This window comes from Molossus molossus, unplaced genomic scaffold (genome assembly GCF_014108415.1).
Source record: "Molossus molossus isolate mMolMol1 unplaced genomic scaffold, mMolMol1.p scaffold_m16_p_2, whole genome shotgun sequence".
In the NCBI taxonomy this organism is placed as follows: Eukaryota; Metazoa; Chordata; class Mammalia; order Chiroptera; family Molossidae; genus Molossus; species Molossus molossus.
In genome coordinates, this window is record NW_023425355.1 from 97516178 (window position 1) to 97535683 (window position 19506).

A 19506-nucleotide genomic window follows, 5' to 3' on the forward strand; every position below is an offset into this window, starting at 1 on the left:
CGGGCTGACGCTCTACTGCTGAGCCAAACCTGCCAGGGCTCTGCATGTAGTTTGTATCATGAAATTCCAGTGATAATTTCTTGTTATCATCTTAATATCCAGTTAATTTTTGGGTTTTCCTGATTGTCTCAAAAAGGCCTTTTTGTGGTTACTTCAAATCAGGATCTACATATTGCAACACTACCTTTAATAGCAAGAAATTTGAAGCAGCCATAATGTGTTATGAAAGAAAACTGATTAATTATAACAGTGTCATAAAACAGTGGTTATCTCTCTAGTGGGATTATTGATAATATGATTTTACCTTATTTTAATACTTTTCAATCTTTTCCAAGTATTCTGTACTGAGAATTAGAATGGGAACTTTATTTATTTTTAATCCTCACCCGAGGATATTTTTCTATTTATCAGATAGAGTGGGAGAGAGAGAAACATCCATGTGAGAGGGACACATTTATTGGTTGTCTCTCACATGACCCTGACCAGGGCTAGGGTTAAACAGCACCTGAGGTACATGCCCGTGACTGGTATTGAACCCATGACTCATTGGTCTGTGGGCCGATGCTCTAACTGCTGAGCCAAACTGGCCAGGGCATGTAAACTATTTTTTAAATTTTTTTATCCTCACCCGAGGACATTTTTGCATTCCAGATAGAGCAGGAGGGAGAGAGGGAGGAAGAGAGAGCGAGAGAAACATCAGTGCGAGAGAGACACATCGTCTAGTTGCCACCCACACAACTTCTACCGGGGCCGGGGACAAACTGCAACCGAGGTACGTGCCTTAGCGGGAACCGAACCTGGGTTTCTCTGGACCGCAGGCCGATGCTCTAACCTCTGAGCCAAACCAGCCAGGGCTGTAAACTACTTTTAAAGATTTTAACTGTCTCTCGGTGGATTTATTGAATTGAATTCTGTATCTTACCTGACTTCACCCTTTTTCTTAATGACCCATGTCTAATGCCAGTGTTCTCTGCTTACATTAACTCTTCTAGGTCCGAGCTCATCAGCTGGTTCTTCCTCCTTGTGATGTGGTGATCAAGGCTGTTTCCAAGTATGTTAGTTCCATCAAAGACCCCTCTAACCTGGATGTGGTTGGGAAGGATGTTTTCAAACAGTCTCAGGTGAGCTAGCCCCCCCTTCCTGAGAGTAGCCAGTTTTCTTACCTTCACCAGTACCACCAGAAGATGTGATCTGTCCTGTGTTAGCTACCTTCTCTCCTCCTAGCTGCTTATTTTCTCCATGCATACAGACCAGAGCCCCAGAGTCCTCTTGAGAAAACATTACCAGGACTAGATTGAAAGGGTACTTTACCTTTTTCCCACTGATTATCAAAGTTATACAAGCTCATTCTGGAAAATTTAGAAAATAAAGGAAAAAAGTCTCTTAAAATCTCATTACTCAGAAACAACTTGCTATATTATCACTAGCATAAATCCTTCTACTCTTTTTTTTATTTATTTTAGTGTCTGTTTTGATATGAAGGAGGTCTTGCTTAGTGGAGGATAATGGGTAATGAAAAAGACAACTTATAGTAGGTTCATATAAAACAAGAATCTAGTCCAGCCAGTGTGGCTCAGTGGATTGAGCATCGTCCCACGGACTGAGAGGTCCTGGTTTAATTCCCGGTCAGGGCACATGCCCGGGTTGCAGGCTCGATCCCCAGTTAGGGGGTATGCAGGAGGCAGCTGATCGATGTTTCTCTCTCATGTCAATGTTTCTATCTCTCTCTCTCTCCCTAACTCTCTAAAAATCAATAAAACAAATTAAAAAAAAACAAGAATCGATATTTCGTTGTTAACAGTGAAAAAAGAGCTCAATTAGGATTTTTGTCTTATGAAACTAAAAGTTAGAAAAATAAGTTACTTTCATTTTTATTTTATTTATTTATTCTTTATTGATTTCAGAGAGAGAGGAAGGGAAAGGGAGAGAGGGAGAGAGAGAAACATCGATGAGAGAGAACATTGATTGGCCGCCTCCTGCATGTCCCTCCCTGGGAATCGGGCCCACAACCTGGGCATGTGCTGTGACCAAAAATCGAACTGACGACCTCTTGGTGCATGGGTTGATGCTCAACCACTGAGCCACACTGGCCAGGCTATTTTATTTATTTTTTATTTTTTGTTAATCCTCACACAAGGTTATTTTTCCATTGATTTTTAGGGAGAGTGGAAAGGAAGGAGGAAGAGAGAGAGAGAAACATCAATGTGAGAGAGACACATTGATTGGCTGCCTCCCACACGACCCTAACCAGGGCTGGGGATCAAACTTGCAATCCAGGTATGTGACCTTGACCGGGAATTGAACCCACAACCCTTTGGTCCAAGGGCTGATGCTCTAACCGCTGAGCAAAACCAGGCATGGTGTTACTTTCATTTATAACAATTTAATTTATACTTGCACTCTGGGTTTTTCAGTGTTACTTTCTATGTTAACATATAGTAAAAGTGACTTCTGTATATGTGCTTGTACAGTTCTGTGAATTTTTTTTTTATTTTTTTATCCTCACCGGAGGACATTTTTCCATTTTTTGTTCAGGTAGAGTGGAAGGGAGAGAGAGGAAGAGAGAGAGAGAGAGAAAGAAAGATCGATGTGAAAGGAACACATCGAGTGGCTGCCACCCGCACGACCAACCAGGGCTGGGGACAAACTGCAACCGAGGTACGCGCCCTTAGCGGGAACCGAACCCGGGTCTCTCAGGACCGCAGGCCAACGTTCTAACCGCTGAGCCAAACCGGCCAGGGCCAGTTCTGTGAATTTTTAACATATGTATAGATTTATGTAATCACCATTGCAATTAGGATCAGAACAGTTGAACCACCCCAAAATCTCTCATGCTATTCCTTTGTAGCCATACCCAGACTTAATCCCTAACTCCTGACAACTACCAGCCTATTCTGTCACTATAGTTAATGTCTTTTAGAGAACAGCATATGACTGGAATCATGCAGTTTGTAATCTTTTGAGAATAGCATTTTTATTTCAACATAATGTCTTTGAGAGTCTTCTAAGTTGTTGCATGTTGCATCCATCAATAATTTATTCATTTTTATTGCCAAGTAGTATACATTGTGTGAGTATAAAGTATACCACCGTTTGTTTATGCATTTATCCCTAGAGGATATTTGAGTTGATTTCAATTTTTGGTAGAGCTGCTGTAAACATTTGTATATAGGTTTTTGTATGAACATAAGGTTTCATTTCCCTAGTGTAAATACCTAGGAGTGGGATTTCTGGGTCATATGGTAAGTGTATATTTAACTTTATATGACTCTGCCAAACATTTTCCAGAGTGGTGGTTCCATCCCTCAGCAGCACATGTTATTGTCAGTATTTTTTATAGCAGTTCTAATAGTTGTGTTGTGGTAGCCCATCACAATTTTAATTTGCACTTTTCAAATGACTAATGATGAACAATTTTTTTCTTGTGTTTGTTTGCTGTCCACATGTCCTCTTTGGTGAATGATTTGTTAACAGTCTTTTGCCCATTTTTAATTGGGTTGTTTGTTTACTTACTGTTGAGTTTTGAGAGTTCTTTATAAGTTCTGCATACAAGTCCCTTGTCAGATATCTGGTATGTAAATATTTTTCTCAGTCTGTAGTTTGTCTTTACATTCTTTCTTTTTCTTTTATTAAACTATGGTTCTTTATTTTTACATGGACAGTTCAAAAGACTTTTTATGTAATTTTTTGTTTTGTTGGGTTTTTAACATTTTTTTATTGATTGATTTTTTTAGAGAGAGAGATTGTTGTTCCACTTATTTATGCCTTCATTGGTTGCTTCTTGTATGTGCCCTGACCGGGGATCAAACCTATCAGGACAAAGCTCTAATCAACTCACCTACCCGGCTATAGCCTACTTTTTTGTTTAATGTAAAAAAAGAAAACACACACTCACAAAAAAAGAAAACCGTGGGCTTAAAGGAAACCCATCTCTCACTAGGAGCCTGGTTGAAGGATTCATATTTTTAGAAGGAAAATACGGTGCAGAATTCTCTAGAGAGCAAAACAGTTTTAAAACTAGTTTTGCGGGTGGTGCTTATTTCTTAGGCTCAAAGTGATTTTGTGGGAGGTATCACTGTGCTAGGTATAGGGTGATGGAAAGTTGTCACTGCCCAGGGCCTCAGAACGGATCTTGCTGTGACACAATGCAGGTAACAGAGAGTGATCAAGGCTCTAAGCAACATTTTTGGATCATGCATTCATCATGTAGGGTCCAAAGGTGTAGGCATATGCTGTGTTAGTGTGGAGATGCCAGAAACTGTCAGCCAGTGATGCAGCCTGCAGCAGTTCCCCAAAGTTTTTATACTCTTTCAGAATGAAGCCACCATTCTTTTCATTTCCTTTGGGGTTGTGGAGGTCTGTTTCTTCACGAGCTATACCGAGGTCCCCACATAGCAGAAGGAGCTTATGGGAAGCCAAGCCTTTTAGGAACTTGCAAAAGGCTTCATCCCAGCATTGCTGGTACTCCAGGCACACCAAATGTTGTTCTGCATTAGGTACATAGGCTGTTACCAGCACAAATGTGACAAATTCAGCCACAATCACAAATACGGCAAATTCAGCCAGTGCCATGGAAGACCTCGAGTGGACACTGGTCCATGCCACTGTACCCTTCCTTGCCTGAAGGAGCTGACCAGTACTGAAGGCATAATCCAGGCAGCTCTTGAAGTTCAGCTGGCAGTTTATTCTCTCCGCATTTGGTCTTCTGCAGGCACAGGATATCTGGGGCTTCTTCCTTTATCCAATCTAAACCTTTCTTCTTAATCCAGGCTCGAAGCCCATCCACATTCCAGGAGCAGATCTTGAGTGTGCCTGATTTGCCACTGGGTGAGGTTCTGATCTGGGGGTGGTCCTCATACAGGACTGGCTCCTTTCCTGCTGCCTGTTTTTCATATTTCTTTGCTCCTTCTCCCAACTTACTCTTCTTGACACTTCTGGCTCAGACTTGGGCTCTTCGTTGTCTTCTGCCACCGCTCCCTTTGCCCCACTCTTCAGCATCGCTGTAACAAACACCATCCTGCACCACGTGACCCAGTGAAGCAGTATTTTTCCAGCATTGCTTGCTCAAGACCTTGCCTGGCTCCTCCTTATCCAAGCACAAAGAATGGAACACCTGTCTCTACATTCGTTTAACAGTGTCTTTTGCAAAACAAAAGTTTTAAATATTTATCAATTTTTCTCTTTTATGGATCATGCTTTTGGTGTCATTTCTAAGAACTCTTTGCATAACTGCAAGCATGACAAATTCTCCTGTTTTCTTCTAAAAATTATATAGTTTTACATTTAGAACAAATCATCTGTTTTGAGTTCATTTTTGTATGCAGTGTGAGGTGTTTTGTTTTGTATTGTTGCATATGACTGTCCAATTGTTTCAACACAGTTCGTTGAAAAGGCTGTCTTTTCTCCATTGAATTGATTTTGTCAAAAATCAATTGTCCATATTTGTACAGATCTGTTTCTGGACTCTCTTCTGTTCAGTTCACCTATGTGTCTATCCCTTTGTAAATAGTATATTGTCTTGAATACTGTAGATTTGTGGTAAGTCTTAAAATTGGGCAGTAATTCCTCTAATTCTGTTCTTCTTTTTCAAAATTACTTTGTCCTAGTTTTTTTTACCTTTCCATATAAATTTATTTATTTATTTTTCTTTTCTTTTTTATCCTCACCAGAGGACTTTTTTTTTTTTGCATTTATCTTTAGATAGAGTGGGAGGGAGAGAAGGAGGAAGAGAGAGAGAGAGAAACATCGATGTGAGAGAGTCATATCGACTGGTCGCCACCCACACGACCCCAGCTGGGGTGGGGACAAACTGCAACCGATGTATGTGCCCTTAGTGGGAACCAAACCCAGGGCCTCTCTGGTCTGCAGGCCAATGCTCTCACCGCTGAGCCAAACCAGCCAGGGCTTTTCTATATAACTTTAGAAAAATCTTGTCTATAGCTACAAAAATATCCTGGATGATATTATTCTTATTCTTCTTCTTCTTATTATTATTATTATTCTTAACCTAGGATATGTTTTTCTTTTATTCTAGAGAAAGAGGAAGGGGGTGGAGAGAGAAAAGAGAGAGAGACAAAAACATTGATTGGCTGCCTCTCATATACGCCCTGACTGGGGATCAAACCCAAAACCTAGGTATGTGCCTTGACCAGGAATTGAACCCATGACCCTTTGATACACAGGGTGACACTAACCAACCGAGCCACACTGACCAGGGCTCTGCTGGGCTTTTAATTGGAATTCCTTTAAATTTATAGATGAATTTGGTGAATCTTCAAATCCATGAATACTGTATGACCCTCCATTTATTTAGGTCATTCTTGAATTCTTTTATGAGCGTTTTACAGGTTTTAGTCCTGTGCATGACTTTTTTATATTCATACTTAAATATTTAATATTTGAGGCACCTATTGTAAGGCTATTGCTTTCTTCATTTTAATTTCTAATTGTTCATTGCTAGATGGAGAAATATGATTGATTTTTGTCTGTTTACTTTGTATCCTACAACCTTTCTAAACTCACTAGGAGTTTTTTGGTAGACTTCTTAGTATTTTCTGTGAGATTGATTATGTTGTGAATAGGGACGGTTTTATTTCTTTTCCAGTCTGTATGCTTTTTTCCCTTTCTTGACTTACCGCACTGTCTAGGACTTCCAAATGATGTTGAATAGCAGTGCTGAGAGAGAATATCCTTGTCATGTTCCTGATCTTTGGAGAAAGCATTCAGTTAACAATAAATATGGTATAAGCTATAGGTTCTGTAGATGCACATTATCAGGTTGAGGAAGTTCTCTTCCATTCCCAGTTTACTGAGAGTTTTTATTGTGATGGATTTATTTTGTCAAATACATTTCTGCATCTTGCTAGGATCATGTGGTTTTTCTTTTTCAGTCCATTGATTTTTTAATATTGAACCATCCTTGTATTCCAAGGATGTGGTCATAGTATATTATTCCTTTTTTATATTTTTGGAATTGAATTCTAGTACTTTGTGAGTATTTTTGCATTTACTTGCATGAAGGATATTGGTCTCTTTTGGTCTGGTTTTGATATGTTGGACACAAAAATGAGTTGGCAAGTGTTCCTTCTTCTTCTGTTTTTGGGAAGAGATTATGTAAAATCGGTGTGGTTTTTTTTTGTTTGTTTGGTAGAATTTGCCAGTGATGTGTCTGGCATATATTTCTTTGAGATTATCTTTAATGTTTGTTGAGCTTCTTGAATTTCTAAGCTTGTCTTTCACTACATTTGAGAAGTTTTCAGCTATTATTTCTTCAAATGGATTTTCTGTTCCACATTCTCCTTTCCTTACATGACTACAGTGGCACCAATGTTAGATCTTTTGATATTATCTCATAGATCCTTGAAGCACTGTGTTTTCGTAAGAAATTATTTTTCTCTCTGTTTTTAAATTTTGGTAATTGTATTTTTAAATTCTAAAACTTCTGTGTGGTTCTTCTATGTTTCTTTGCTGAGTCTATTTGTTTCAGAAGTGTTCCCTTTACTTTCAAGCATTTTTATAAAGCTGCTTTTAAAGTCATTGTCAGATAATTCCAACATGTGTGTCATGTCAGCATTGACATCTATTAATTGAATTAAATTTTTTCTCTTTATTGATTTTTAGAGAGAGTGGAAGGGAGAGGGAGAGAGATGAAAACATGGGTGAGAGAGAACATCGATTGGCCGCCTCCTGCATGCCCTCCACTGGGGATTTGGCCCACAACCTGGGCATGTGCCCTGACCGGGAATCAAACTGGCAACCTATTGGTGCATGGTTCGATGCTCAACCTCTGAGCCACACTGGCTGGGCTATTAATTGAATTTTTAACACAAGTTGAGATTTTCCTGATTTTGCCCAGGCCAAGTAATTTTGGATTGGGTCTTGGACATTTTGAGTATTATGTTACCAGATTCTTGGTCTTGTTTCAATACAATGGGGAATGTTGATAGTTTTATTTTAGGAGACAATCAACCCATTTAGGTTCAAATCACAAGTTCTCACCATCCTTTTGTGGGCTAAGGTTTCAATGTCAGTGCAATTTTTTTTAAAGAGAAGTGAAGGGAGAGGAAAAGAGAGAGAAACATGGATTGACTGCCTCCTGCACAACCCCCACTGAGGATCAAGCCCGCAACCCAGGCGTGTGCCCTGACCAGGAATCAAACCGATGACCTCTTGGTGCATGGGTCACTGCTCATGCACTGAGCCACACAGGCCGGGCAATGTCAGTGCAATTTTCAAGACCTTTGCAAACCTATTTGGATATGTCCTATGTGTATGCCACCCAGTGGTCAGTCTGGGACTTGGGCTGTTGTTTATCTCTTCAGTTCTCAGAGTCTGTGCTCTGTTTAATGTCAAATCCATGTGTGCTCCTCCCTCTATGATCTCTTCAGTACTTCACGGTTCATTAGAACAACTTTTTTCAGTGTCTGAGGCCAAGTAGCAGGAGAACAGAGAGAGAGGAAAGGCATCGAAGGCTCTCCACCTGTTCAGACTACTGTTTCTCTGATTGGAGAGGGAGGTTTCTGTCATTCAGTTTTAGTTTTCTGCTATTCCTCTATTCCACTTCTGCCACCACAAGTTTGCTTTGGGGTGGCACACATGAGAACAGAAAAAAAGAAAAAGAAAGAAAAACGGGGTGTTTCTATACACTTCCTTGAGTTTAGGAGACCTCTTTCCCATTCTTCAAGCCAGAACTAGACTAAGGTTTTTGCTGGAGCTTTCTCTGTCCACATCAATGGATGCTTCCAGATTTCAGGCTGTGTTGTGTCCATACCAGGGGATACTAGAGGAAAAGAAATGCTAAACTCATCCTTGGTTCAGTGGTACTTTGAATTCTGGTCTTCTTCCCCAGTCCTCCTGCTAATGTTCACTTTTCAGAATCTTCTAGTAGTTATTCCCGGTTTTTACAATTACGGTTAGTGGGAACAAGGTAGAGTGCGCTTACTCCATCTTATTCAGGACAGAAATCTCTGAAGATTTCTTCTCTATATATGTTTTTATTGATTCTTTTAGAGAGAGAGGAAGGAAGAGAGAGAGATAGAAACAGCAGTATGAGAGAGAGACATCGATCAGCTGCCTCCTGCATGCCCCCCACTGGGGATCGAGCACGAAACCTGGGCATGTGCCCTGATCTGGAATCAAACTGGGACCTCTCAGTCCATGGGAGGACACTTAGTCCACTGAGCCACACCAGCCGGGCTCTGTAGATTTCTTTAAATGAATAAAGAATGAAATTGGTGTTTGGTATCGGAGGTATAAGTTTTTCTAACAAAATTTTGTTATACCCATTACTTCGCATTTAACTTTCTAGCATAAAGGGGGTTGATTTTTTTAATCAAATGTATATTTGGGCTTTTTTCCCCAAAGGACTTACATTCTTGTGATATTCAAATTATTTTCTTTTCAAGTGCCTTTCCTGCCATCATCTTTCCTAATTCTCTTCTCTACCCTTCCACCATTGTTGAACATTGACTGCACCAGATCCTCATTGTTGGTGGTTTCTAGCATGATGTGAGCAATACTCCATTATTTTCCTTGACTTTAGGAATTCTTGACTTTTATGACAGATTTGCGCATTCACTTTGTTGCTTTGCATTGTACTTACAGCTGTTTACATCAGACAATTAGGAAGAGACTGACCCACAAAGAAAGAAATTGACATGTTGGGTAGGGATAAATGCTAGTGTTAAGTAGGGGATGTTGTTGAGATGAAGAATAAATTTTCCTTCCAATTTTTTTATGGTGGTAAAATACACATAACATAAAATTTACCATTATAACAATTTTGCGTATAGTTCAGTGGTAGTAAATACATTCATAATGTTGTACAACCTCCCACCATCATCCATCTTCATAATTCTATCTTGTAAAAGTGAAACTCGATGATCATTAAATAAGCCCCAACTCTTCTCCTTTCCCACAGCCTCTCCCCCAGAGCACCATTCTATTTTCTTTCTTTACTATTTTGACTACTTTAGGTACCTCATATAAATGGAATCATACAGTATTTGTCCTTTTGCAACTGGCTTATTTTATTTAACATAATATCCTCAAGGTTCATTTATGTTGTAGCATGTGTCAGAATTTTCTTCCCTTTTAAGGCTGAATAATATTACATTGTATGCAGATGGAGGAAAAATTTTATAATTGCTCAGTTGAATATTTTTATAATTATTATTATTTGTTGTTAATCATCACCTAAGGATACTTCTCCATTGATTTTTAGATAGAGTAGAAGGGAAGGGGGGAGAGGGAGGGAGGGAGGGAGAGATAGAGAGAGAGAAAGAAACATTGACATGAGAGAGTCACACTGACTGACCAGAATGGAACCCATGGCCCTTTATTCTACGGGCTGGTGCTCTAACCACTGAACAAAACTGGCCAGGGTTCAGTTGAACATTTTAATGCTGTAGCTTTTGCCTCCCTTTGTAGCTTCATGAATTTTGGAACTTGGATAATGACTACTCTTTTTTTATGGTTTTTTTTTTTTTTTTTTTTTTTGAGAAAGAGAGGAACGGGGAGAAAGATAGAAACATTGATTTGCTGCCTCCTGCATGCCCCCAGTTGGGCATCGAGCCCTCCAGCTGGGCATGTGCTTTGACAGGGAATCGATGGGTTGATGCTCAGTCCACTGAGCCCACCAGCTGGCGATAATGACTGTTCTTAATAACAAGGATCTCCTTCTATTTTTAAGGCCATAATTTTTTTTAGTCGGTGTGACACTGGTTAACAAAACTATACAAAGTTTCAGGTGCACAGTTCCACAACATATCATCTGTACACTAGATTGTATATTCACAATCCCAAGTCGAGTCTCCTTTCATCACCATTTATCCCCTCTATATCTTCCTCCACCACCTCCCATACCCCTATTCCCTTAGTAATCACCACACTGTTGTCCATTTTTTAATTTTAAAACAGGAACAAAAAATTAAGAGTTTTTTTCTCAATTCCATCCTAAATTGTTTACAGTTTCCTGTCTCCTTTTATATGTGTGTTTTGATGTGTTGTGGTAGTCAAAATTTTTAACGTACTTTTTTTTCACTTAATATTATGTCTTAACTGCTTTTATTTGTTGCCCTATCATTTTTGTAAACATCACCTTTATGGATCTATAAGAGAAAAGGATAAGACTTTATTAAATGTGATCATATATCAAATACTAAATGGTCCTCTATAGGCACGGTCCCATGCTTGACACTGACATAAATGTGAATAAATCATTCTTTGTCCTCACAGAACTTGAGGTTAAATTGGGAGACAGAAGCAAATAAGCACAACAAATTAAAAACACAATAAATGTGTCCTAGAAAGGAAAGGTTTTATACAAGTGGTGCCCCTCGAAGGAAAAGTAAATGTTTGTCAGGCTACTGAACAGAGTGGTACATTGAGGGAAGTATACATAATTCGTATTACAGGGGATTGCATCATAGACCTATACTCACTGACAGTGAATAGTTTACAAGACATATTGTTAAGTACAAAAAGCAGGTTGAAACATGGTGTGATTTCATTTATGAGAAAACAACAAAACTCTTGTACATACAGCAAAAGGTATGACAGGACATATACCAAACTGGTAACAGTGATCACTTCTGGGAAAGGGACTGAGCACAGACGTAGAGATATTAGGGAAGACTCTGTATAGCTTTTATCTTTTAGGTGATCGTTTTCAATTATGTGTATTATTGAATATGCTAATGAAATAATAATACATATATAATGAAACCTGATACAATGAAACGTTATTCAACCTTGTAGATATTCTGTAAGTCAGTGTAATTTGCAAACATTCTTTAGACATGGAACCCTTTTTTTAAACAATTATATTAAGTTCCAATTTTTTTTTTAGAAAGCAGGGTGATTTTGTTTCTAAGTGAGGCTGGAGGCGCGCAAATACAGTTGGGGTTTTTTTGTAGAAAATAGCACTTGGGGCTACATGGTGAACTGGGTACTCTCATGCATTGATGATGAAAGTATAACTCTGATATCTGTTCTGGAAAGAGATTTAGTATCATGTGTCAAGAGTCTATAAAAATGACCATATCCTTTGACCTAGTAATTCTACTTCTAAGAATTTGCCCTATGAAATAGCCCAGGAAACTTATGTTAACAATATAATATGCTTATCAGAGCATTATTTATAATGAGAAATTAGAAATGACTTTAGTATCTTATATTCCATATGATGGATTATGAAGATCATAAAATTATGTTCAAGGAGATTTTTAAATTACGTTAGAAAAGGCTTGATAAGAAAAACCCTTTCTCAGTCAGCCCCAACCCCACAGAGGTAAACAGCAATTGTACTTCTATTGCCACAGATTAGTTTTGCTTCTACTTGAACTTTTATGTACTCCTTTGTGTCTGTTTTCTTTCACTCAGTATGTCTTTGAGATTTATCCATAGCATTGCATGTATCAGCACTTTGTTCTTTTTTATTACTATATAATATTTCATTGTAAGACTATACCACAATTTATCCATTCTTCTGTTGATATATGCATCTGTGTAATTTCCAGTTTAGGGCTATTATGAATAAAGCTGTTAGCATTTTTATTCATATTTTTTGGTGAACAAATGTACTCATTTCTCCTGGGTAAATTACTTAAGAATAGGATTATTGTGCCATGTGGTAAATATCTGTTTAACTTTCTAAAAAACTCCAAACTGTTTTCCAAACTGTACCAAAATATACCTACCAGCAGTCTCCTGGAATTCCAGTTACTCCATTTGCCAGTGCTGATATTTATAATCTTTAATTTTAGCCATTCTGTGGAAATATAATGATGTCACATTGTGGTTTTGTATATGTTTAAGTGCTTTTGGTTTTAATGCTCATACCTTTTGAACCAGTTATTTCACTTTGGGGACATTTTCCTAAGGACAATCTGAAATCCAGAAAATCTTTATATGTTCTTTGCTGTATAACTTATAAAAGCCAAATAAATATTTTCTCACTTTCTAAGTGAGAAATAACGTAAATGTCAGGTGTTAGGGAAGTAGATACATAATTTATGATATATTATATATAATGATAAAATATGTAGCCATTCAAAATCATCTTATGTAATAAAAGGAGGATACACAATTGTAGAGTGACGTATTAACTATAGAAGAATAGGTGCATCAAAATAGTGCAGCTATATACTTCAAAAAGTTTTCTTTAAGTAACAAATTTTATTTATTTATTTATTTATTTAGTTTTGACATTATTACAGATGTCCCACAATTCCCCCCACCCTTTACCCACCTACACCCAGCCCAGCTGGCCCGCCGGCCATCACCACAGTTGTCTTTGTCTATGGGCTGTATGTATATATTATTTGGCTAATCTCTTCACCTTTCATCCAAGCCCCCCCTCCCCCTCCCCTCTGACCTCTGTCAGTCTGTTCCACGTATCCATGCCTCTGGTTCTGTTTTGTCCAAAGAGGACATACAGATGGCAAATAGACACATAAAAAAATGCTCAACGTCACTAATCATCAGAGAAATGAAAATTAAAACCACAATAAGATATCACCTCACACCTGTCAGAATGTCTACCATCAATAAATCAACAAACAACCAGTGCTGGCGAGGATGTGGAGAAAAGAGAACCCTAGTACACTGCTGGTGAGAATGCAGACTGGTGCAGCCACTGTGGAAAACATTATGGAGTTTCCTCAAAAAATTAAAATTGGAACTGCCTTTTGACCCAGCAATCCCAATTCTGGGAATATATCCTAAGAATCTAGAAACACCAATCAGAAAGAATAATGTTCATCACAGCATTATTTACAATAGCCAAGATCTGGAAAAAAAACAAAAAACCTTTATTTTAAAAAATACTGGGCGGAGAAAACACACCAAAATATCTTTCGGTGGTGGTACTATGTAATTTCCCCCCATCCTTATATATTTTTCTAATGCTCATGTGACTATTTTAGAAGAGCACAAAATTTAAGTAAACTTTTAAATTTATTTTTAAACTTTTCCCAGATTTTATGTTCTATAATGCTTTCTCTTTATCTAATCTTTCCTGCAACATGAAAAATTGCTTCCTTGGGTTTCTTTAAATATTTGATTTCTGCTACTGTTTTGACTCTCAAATTATAAATTGCATGAAAAAGATACTCTCGTGTTATTTCTTCTTCTGAACATCTGATGTTGCAACATCCAGTCTAGGACGGAAGATAAAATAGAACGATTCAAGAAAGCAGTTGAGTACTATTCAGTCACAACCAAACTCTCTACGCTGCCAGTGGGTTCCTCCTCCTTTCTAGGTAAGGCTTCCATCTGACCCAGAGCTGCTCTGTCCATAGAGGAAACTGAGGTAGTCCCTTAGAAACTCCTGGGCTAGAGTAGAGACACTTGTTTGTATTGCATCCTCCTAGAAGTCATTCCTGTTTGGTAGACATTCTCCTTTTGATTTCCATGTAATAAGAGAGGTGACATGAGACAGGGCCCCGATTTCTCAAATTTTTAGATGGGGTCCAATGCTGTTTTCTTAGCTTGGGCATCTTCTGTTGCTACCTTCCATTGTGGCCCTAGTATATGTAAAATAGCCCTATCTGTGGTGTGAGGCCTGAGTTCGAATTCCACCTCTGCTGTTTACTAGCTGTGTGATCTTGGCAAGTCACATTTGTATGAAAGGTGGCTCATGATACCTACTGTATAGGGTTGTTATCAGATGAAATAATTTATGTAAAATTCTTGGCATGACGCATAAGAGCTATTCAATAATAATTTTTCAGGTGTTATGGGGTTAGCAGAATATAACATGGTAGAATTATTAGTATTACCTAAAATAATGGCCCTTTCTCTTGGCTTCAGGTTTTCGTAATAATCGGCTTGCAAATCCTCCCCTTCCACGAAGTCAAATGGGCACTTTTTCTACTGGGAAGCCAATGGTAAGTATCTTTTAAGAGGCGTGAGACCATTTGTTAGCATTAGACATAGGTGGCTTCCTGATTTTTATAATCTGAGATAAGGACTTAGGGTGATTCAGTGTAATTAGAATGTCAAGACTGTATATACCTGTATCACATTCTCAGTTTGAGGCTAGCAGACCATAAAGAAAACATCCAAATCAGTAAGTAGTAGGGCATTGCGAAGGTAGATTAGCTGATGTTGGAGAGCGGTTCTAGGAGACATGGACTGGTCCATTGTCCTGTCTCTAGAGAATTCTGTCCATACATCACTGTTAGACTTATTTCTTGTTGTTCTCAGTAGGTTCTTTGTATCTCAATAATCCTTGCTGCTGCAATCGCCCACTATGTCACAACTTTTGAGGGAACCATCTTGGAGCCTGATAAAATGTTAAAGAGCTTTTCTGTCTGTTTTATGTTTTAGTTTCCTCAACATGTACCCCAGAAAATAAAATATCCACCACCATTCCCATTTGGACCCAACTCCTCTCTTCTCTTCTCCCCCCATGCTTTGGGGGAATCCCATGCTTTTCCTGAGAATCCCGTGCTGGAAGACAACCCCTTTGCCAGTTGGGCTGTTTCTTATGACTCATCACAGTTTCCCAGTTACCTGACTTCCAAAGCCTCGCCTCTGGGACAAGACTCTTCCCACTCTTCTTCTACTGATGGTGATGAGCCAAATGGAGTCGGCTCTGAGTAAGTATCTGTATAGGCACCCAAGGGAACAGACTTCTGAAGCATCTTTATTCTTTTACTGCTAACCTGGACAGGGGTGTGGGGAAGAGATTATGTTCTGGCCTTTCTCTGTGACTCTTTGCCCTTAACTCTCTCTTTGCTTGGTCACTTCATGCTCATTTTGACCCTAGACAGGTGGTAATTTTCAGGTACCCAGGCCATGAAGGTAAAAGGCAGCATAGCAGCTGGTTAGGGAAGCCCTGGTATGGGCATGCTACATGCCATGGCTGTCGTTTCTCAATTTGTGAGGGGAGTAGACTGAATGTAAAAAAAAAATGAAAATAATTTATAGAGTGGAAGTATTGGAATAGTTGAGTAGGCATTTATATTCTTAGTAACTCAGACAGGGTTCTGAGGATTAAAATAGTGGCATTTTGTACTAGCTCATTTCTTCTTAGATTATTCATCTAAGTAGATTATTCATGGGAAATAGGTTGCTTTGAAGTTTCCATTGTAATTATTTTCTTAGAACATAATCAGACTCTAACCATGGTCTCTTACATGGTGCAAAGGATTCAGAATGGTTCCCAACTTTTGATCACTTTGGTTTGTGTCATGAAAGGAGGATGGTGATGGCCACTGGGTGGAAAGATATCAAGTCCATAGCTAACCCAGTGTCCTAACTTCCAGAGGGTTTGTAAGGTTCCTTGAGATCAGAACAGACATCTTGAGTTAGAATATCTTTATCAACCTCCTTTTTCTTTTTACATCGTCTTTCTCAATTTTTCAGTCACGTCACAGAAACATTTCATCAGCAGCCTGGATGGAAGAATCCAAATGGTGACAGAGGGCCCTGGGTACGGCCTATTGATGCTGGAGTTTCAGGTGCTACCCTAGGTGATGGTGAGCCCCACATCCCATCTCTGCTTTCTATGTCTACGCGAAACCACATGGATATCACCATTCCGCCCTTACCTGCAGTAGCTCCAGAAGTCTTGCGGATTGCCGAACACAGACACCGAAGAGGTCTTATGTACCCATATATCTACCATGTCCTCACTAAGGTAAGAGAGCACCTCAGTACCTACCTACCTCCCTGCTCTTGACAGTGTACTTCACACTTCCTAGAACTGTAAGTTACCAGACAAAATTCTGATTATGGGTATCTGAAGGGATATAAAAAAGACCAAGTGTGCTGGGGCCTCTCGTTGTATTAATAAGGTTCTTAGGTGAAGCGAGGCCAGCAGAAGATGGGATTGCACAGTAAATGAGGCCCCAAGAAGTGTAATTGTGAGATTTCAAAGAAGATACACCAACTTGGTAGATTCTGGTCTAGGGGTGAATGCAATATAAGAAGAGGCTTTATGCTCCTGTTCTTTGCCTCTTCCTCTACTTCTCCAGAGCTGTTCCCCTCCATACAAATGCATCCCTTAGCAAAATGTCTGAGATGGACTTTCCCCATTTAGTCAGCTAGTCAGTTATAGCAAAGACTTTAAAAATGGAACATAGCTTTGAAGCTGGCTATGGTCAGCTGGGCTTGTTATAGCTTCTTTTTAGTCTGAAAGTCCATCTAAATACAGGTAAAAAAATTTAGTGATTAGACTACAATTCCTTATTGGTTCTTCTCAGCTCAATTCCAAACCTTGAGGTAACTCATTTTCTCTTTTCCTCTGGACCATTTTCTTATTAGGGTGAGATTAAGATCCCTGTATGTATTGAGGATGAGTGCAACATGGAGCTGCCTCCAGCTGCTATCCTGTTCCGGTCAGCTCGTCAGTATGTATACGGAGTCCTGTTCAGTCTGGCAGAGACACAGCGGAAACTGGAACGCCTGGCCATGCGGCGACGGCTGCCTGTGGAAGGTAAGGGTAGTTCAGGCTTTGACAGATCTCTCCATAGTTGATGCAGAGCAAAAATGTCTGTGCAAGCACATGATACTTTTGGCTTTGGAGCAGTCTTTGAGGACATGTGTACTTCATCAGGATACTTTTTGGTATGGGGAATGCATTAACATGCCCGGTTCTTTAACCATTAAACATTCAGAGTGACTACTTTTTACAAGAACCATGTGGGCCTTTAGGAATGCAGAGGTGTATATGACACAGTCATTCCTCTTCAGTGAGCTTTTTGTTTTGGAACTTGATCCTGAAGCTAATTGGAGCCATTGAGATGTTTTTAAGCTGCAGAGTGACATGGTCAAATTAGTGTGTTCAAAGGAACCTTCTAGATTTTCTGCTTCTTGGAAGAGGGAGTAGATATACTTTTTCTTATTCTTTCTGCTAAATACAGTGTAAAGCCCAGGATATTATATATGAAATAAGTTCTAGGCGCCCTAGAAGGTGAAGAGAAAAAGGCAGGCTGGCTAAGGACCTTGAGATTACTTTTGATTCATATATTCCAGACTGGGTGTGGGACATGCTGGCAGCCCAGAAATGCTAACAGGTGTGGACCAATGAAAAGCCTGCTTTCTCTAGCCAAAGGACCTAAAAGGAACACACTAGCAGTGCATACACTTTTGAGATAATAACCACTCTATTTTAGCCAAACATCACATAAAATCTGCAGCCTACTTCTACCCCCACCAGCAAAGGCTTAATGAAGAGCCGAGACTCCTTCTACCCTTGCCCGGCTGTAATAAGGTGCCTCACCTGTTCCTGTTGGGGTATCAGACAAGGCCCAGTACGGAGCCAGGACTTCCACTCCCACTTGGAAGTAGGCAGCATCCCCCTTAAGCCACCGGAGTGATGTCAGAAAAGACATGCTAAAATACAAGATTTATTACCCAAAATGTCCATGTTTCAACTGAAAATTTTATCATCATACCAAAAACCAGAAAGATTTCAAACAGATCTCAGACTGACCAAGGAAAGAAAATAAATAAACATCAACATTGAGATGACACAGATGTTTGAAATACCTGACAAGGATTTCAAATCAGCCATCATAAAAATGCTTTGACAGATAATTGTGGACATGCTTGATACAAATTAAAAATAGTAAAGAGCCAAATCAGTTGATATAGCAAAACAAAACAAAAAATTTAAGAGAAACCTGATTCTTTGAAAAGAACAATAAAATGTACAAACTTGTAGCAAGACTACAAAGAGAAAAATAGAAAAGACACAAATTGCTAATACTGAGGCAGGCTATCACCACAAAGCCTGCAGACATCTAGTTTGATATGGGAATACTATAAACAACTCTAATACATAAATTTGACAACTTAGACAAAATGGACCGTTTCTCAAAATATACAAACTACCACAACTCATCTAATATGACATAGATAATTTTAATAACCCTATATTAATGAAATTTGATTTGAGACTTTCCAGAAAAGAAATCTTGCTCAATTGGTTTCACTGCAGGGTTTTCCCAAATGTTTAACAAAGAATTAACATAAATGCTTCACATTCTTTTTCAGAAACTAGGAGAAAACACTTCCCAACTCATTCTGTGAAGTCAGTATTATCCCAATACTAAAACCAGATCAAGACAGTACGTTAAAACAACACTTTAGACCGATCAGTATAGATTTAAAAAATCTTAACAAAATATTAGTCAATAGAATTCAGCACTTTATTAAAACAATGGCCAAGTAGGGTTTATTCCGTGGTTGCAAGGCTGGTTCGAAATTTGAAAAAAAAAATCAATGTAATCTACCATATAAACAGATGAAAGAAGAAAAATAATATGATCATCTCTATGGATTCAGGGAAACATTTGACAGAATTTGACAACCATTCATGGTAAAAGCAACTCAGAAAATTAGGAATAGAGGGCAATTTCTTCAACTTGATAAAGAACCTCTACAAAACCCTACAGCTAACATTATACTTAATGGTGAAAGATGGAATGTTTTTCTACTAAAATCAGGAACAAGACTACGATGTCTACCCTTAACCTTAGCTTTTCGACACAGTAG

At 38.8% G+C, this 19506-nt stretch overlaps 1 protein-coding gene and 1 pseudogene across 2 annotated transcripts in view; one reads left to right on the top strand and one right to left on the bottom strand.

Moving 5' to 3' along the window:
• Nucleotides 1–19506, top strand: part of FAM120C (family with sequence similarity 120C) — a 90064-nt gene that overhangs the window by 36429 nt on the left and 34129 nt on the right. For both annotated transcript variants that reach the window (XM_036270693.1, XM_036270696.1), the window contains exons 4-9: nt 993–1121; nt 14159–14261; nt 14812–14888; nt 15331–15602; nt 16372–16645; nt 17272–17443. In XM_036270693.1, the coding sequence (XP_036126586.1) occupies nt 993–1121; nt 14159–14261; nt 14812–14888; nt 15331–15602; nt 16372–16645; nt 17272–17443 (1027 nt within the window). The remainder of the gene's footprint in view (nt 1–992; nt 1122–14158; nt 14262–14811; nt 14889–15330; nt 15603–16371; nt 16646–17271; nt 17444–19506) is intronic.
• LOC118636005 lies at nt 4073–4998 on the bottom strand (annotated as a pseudogene).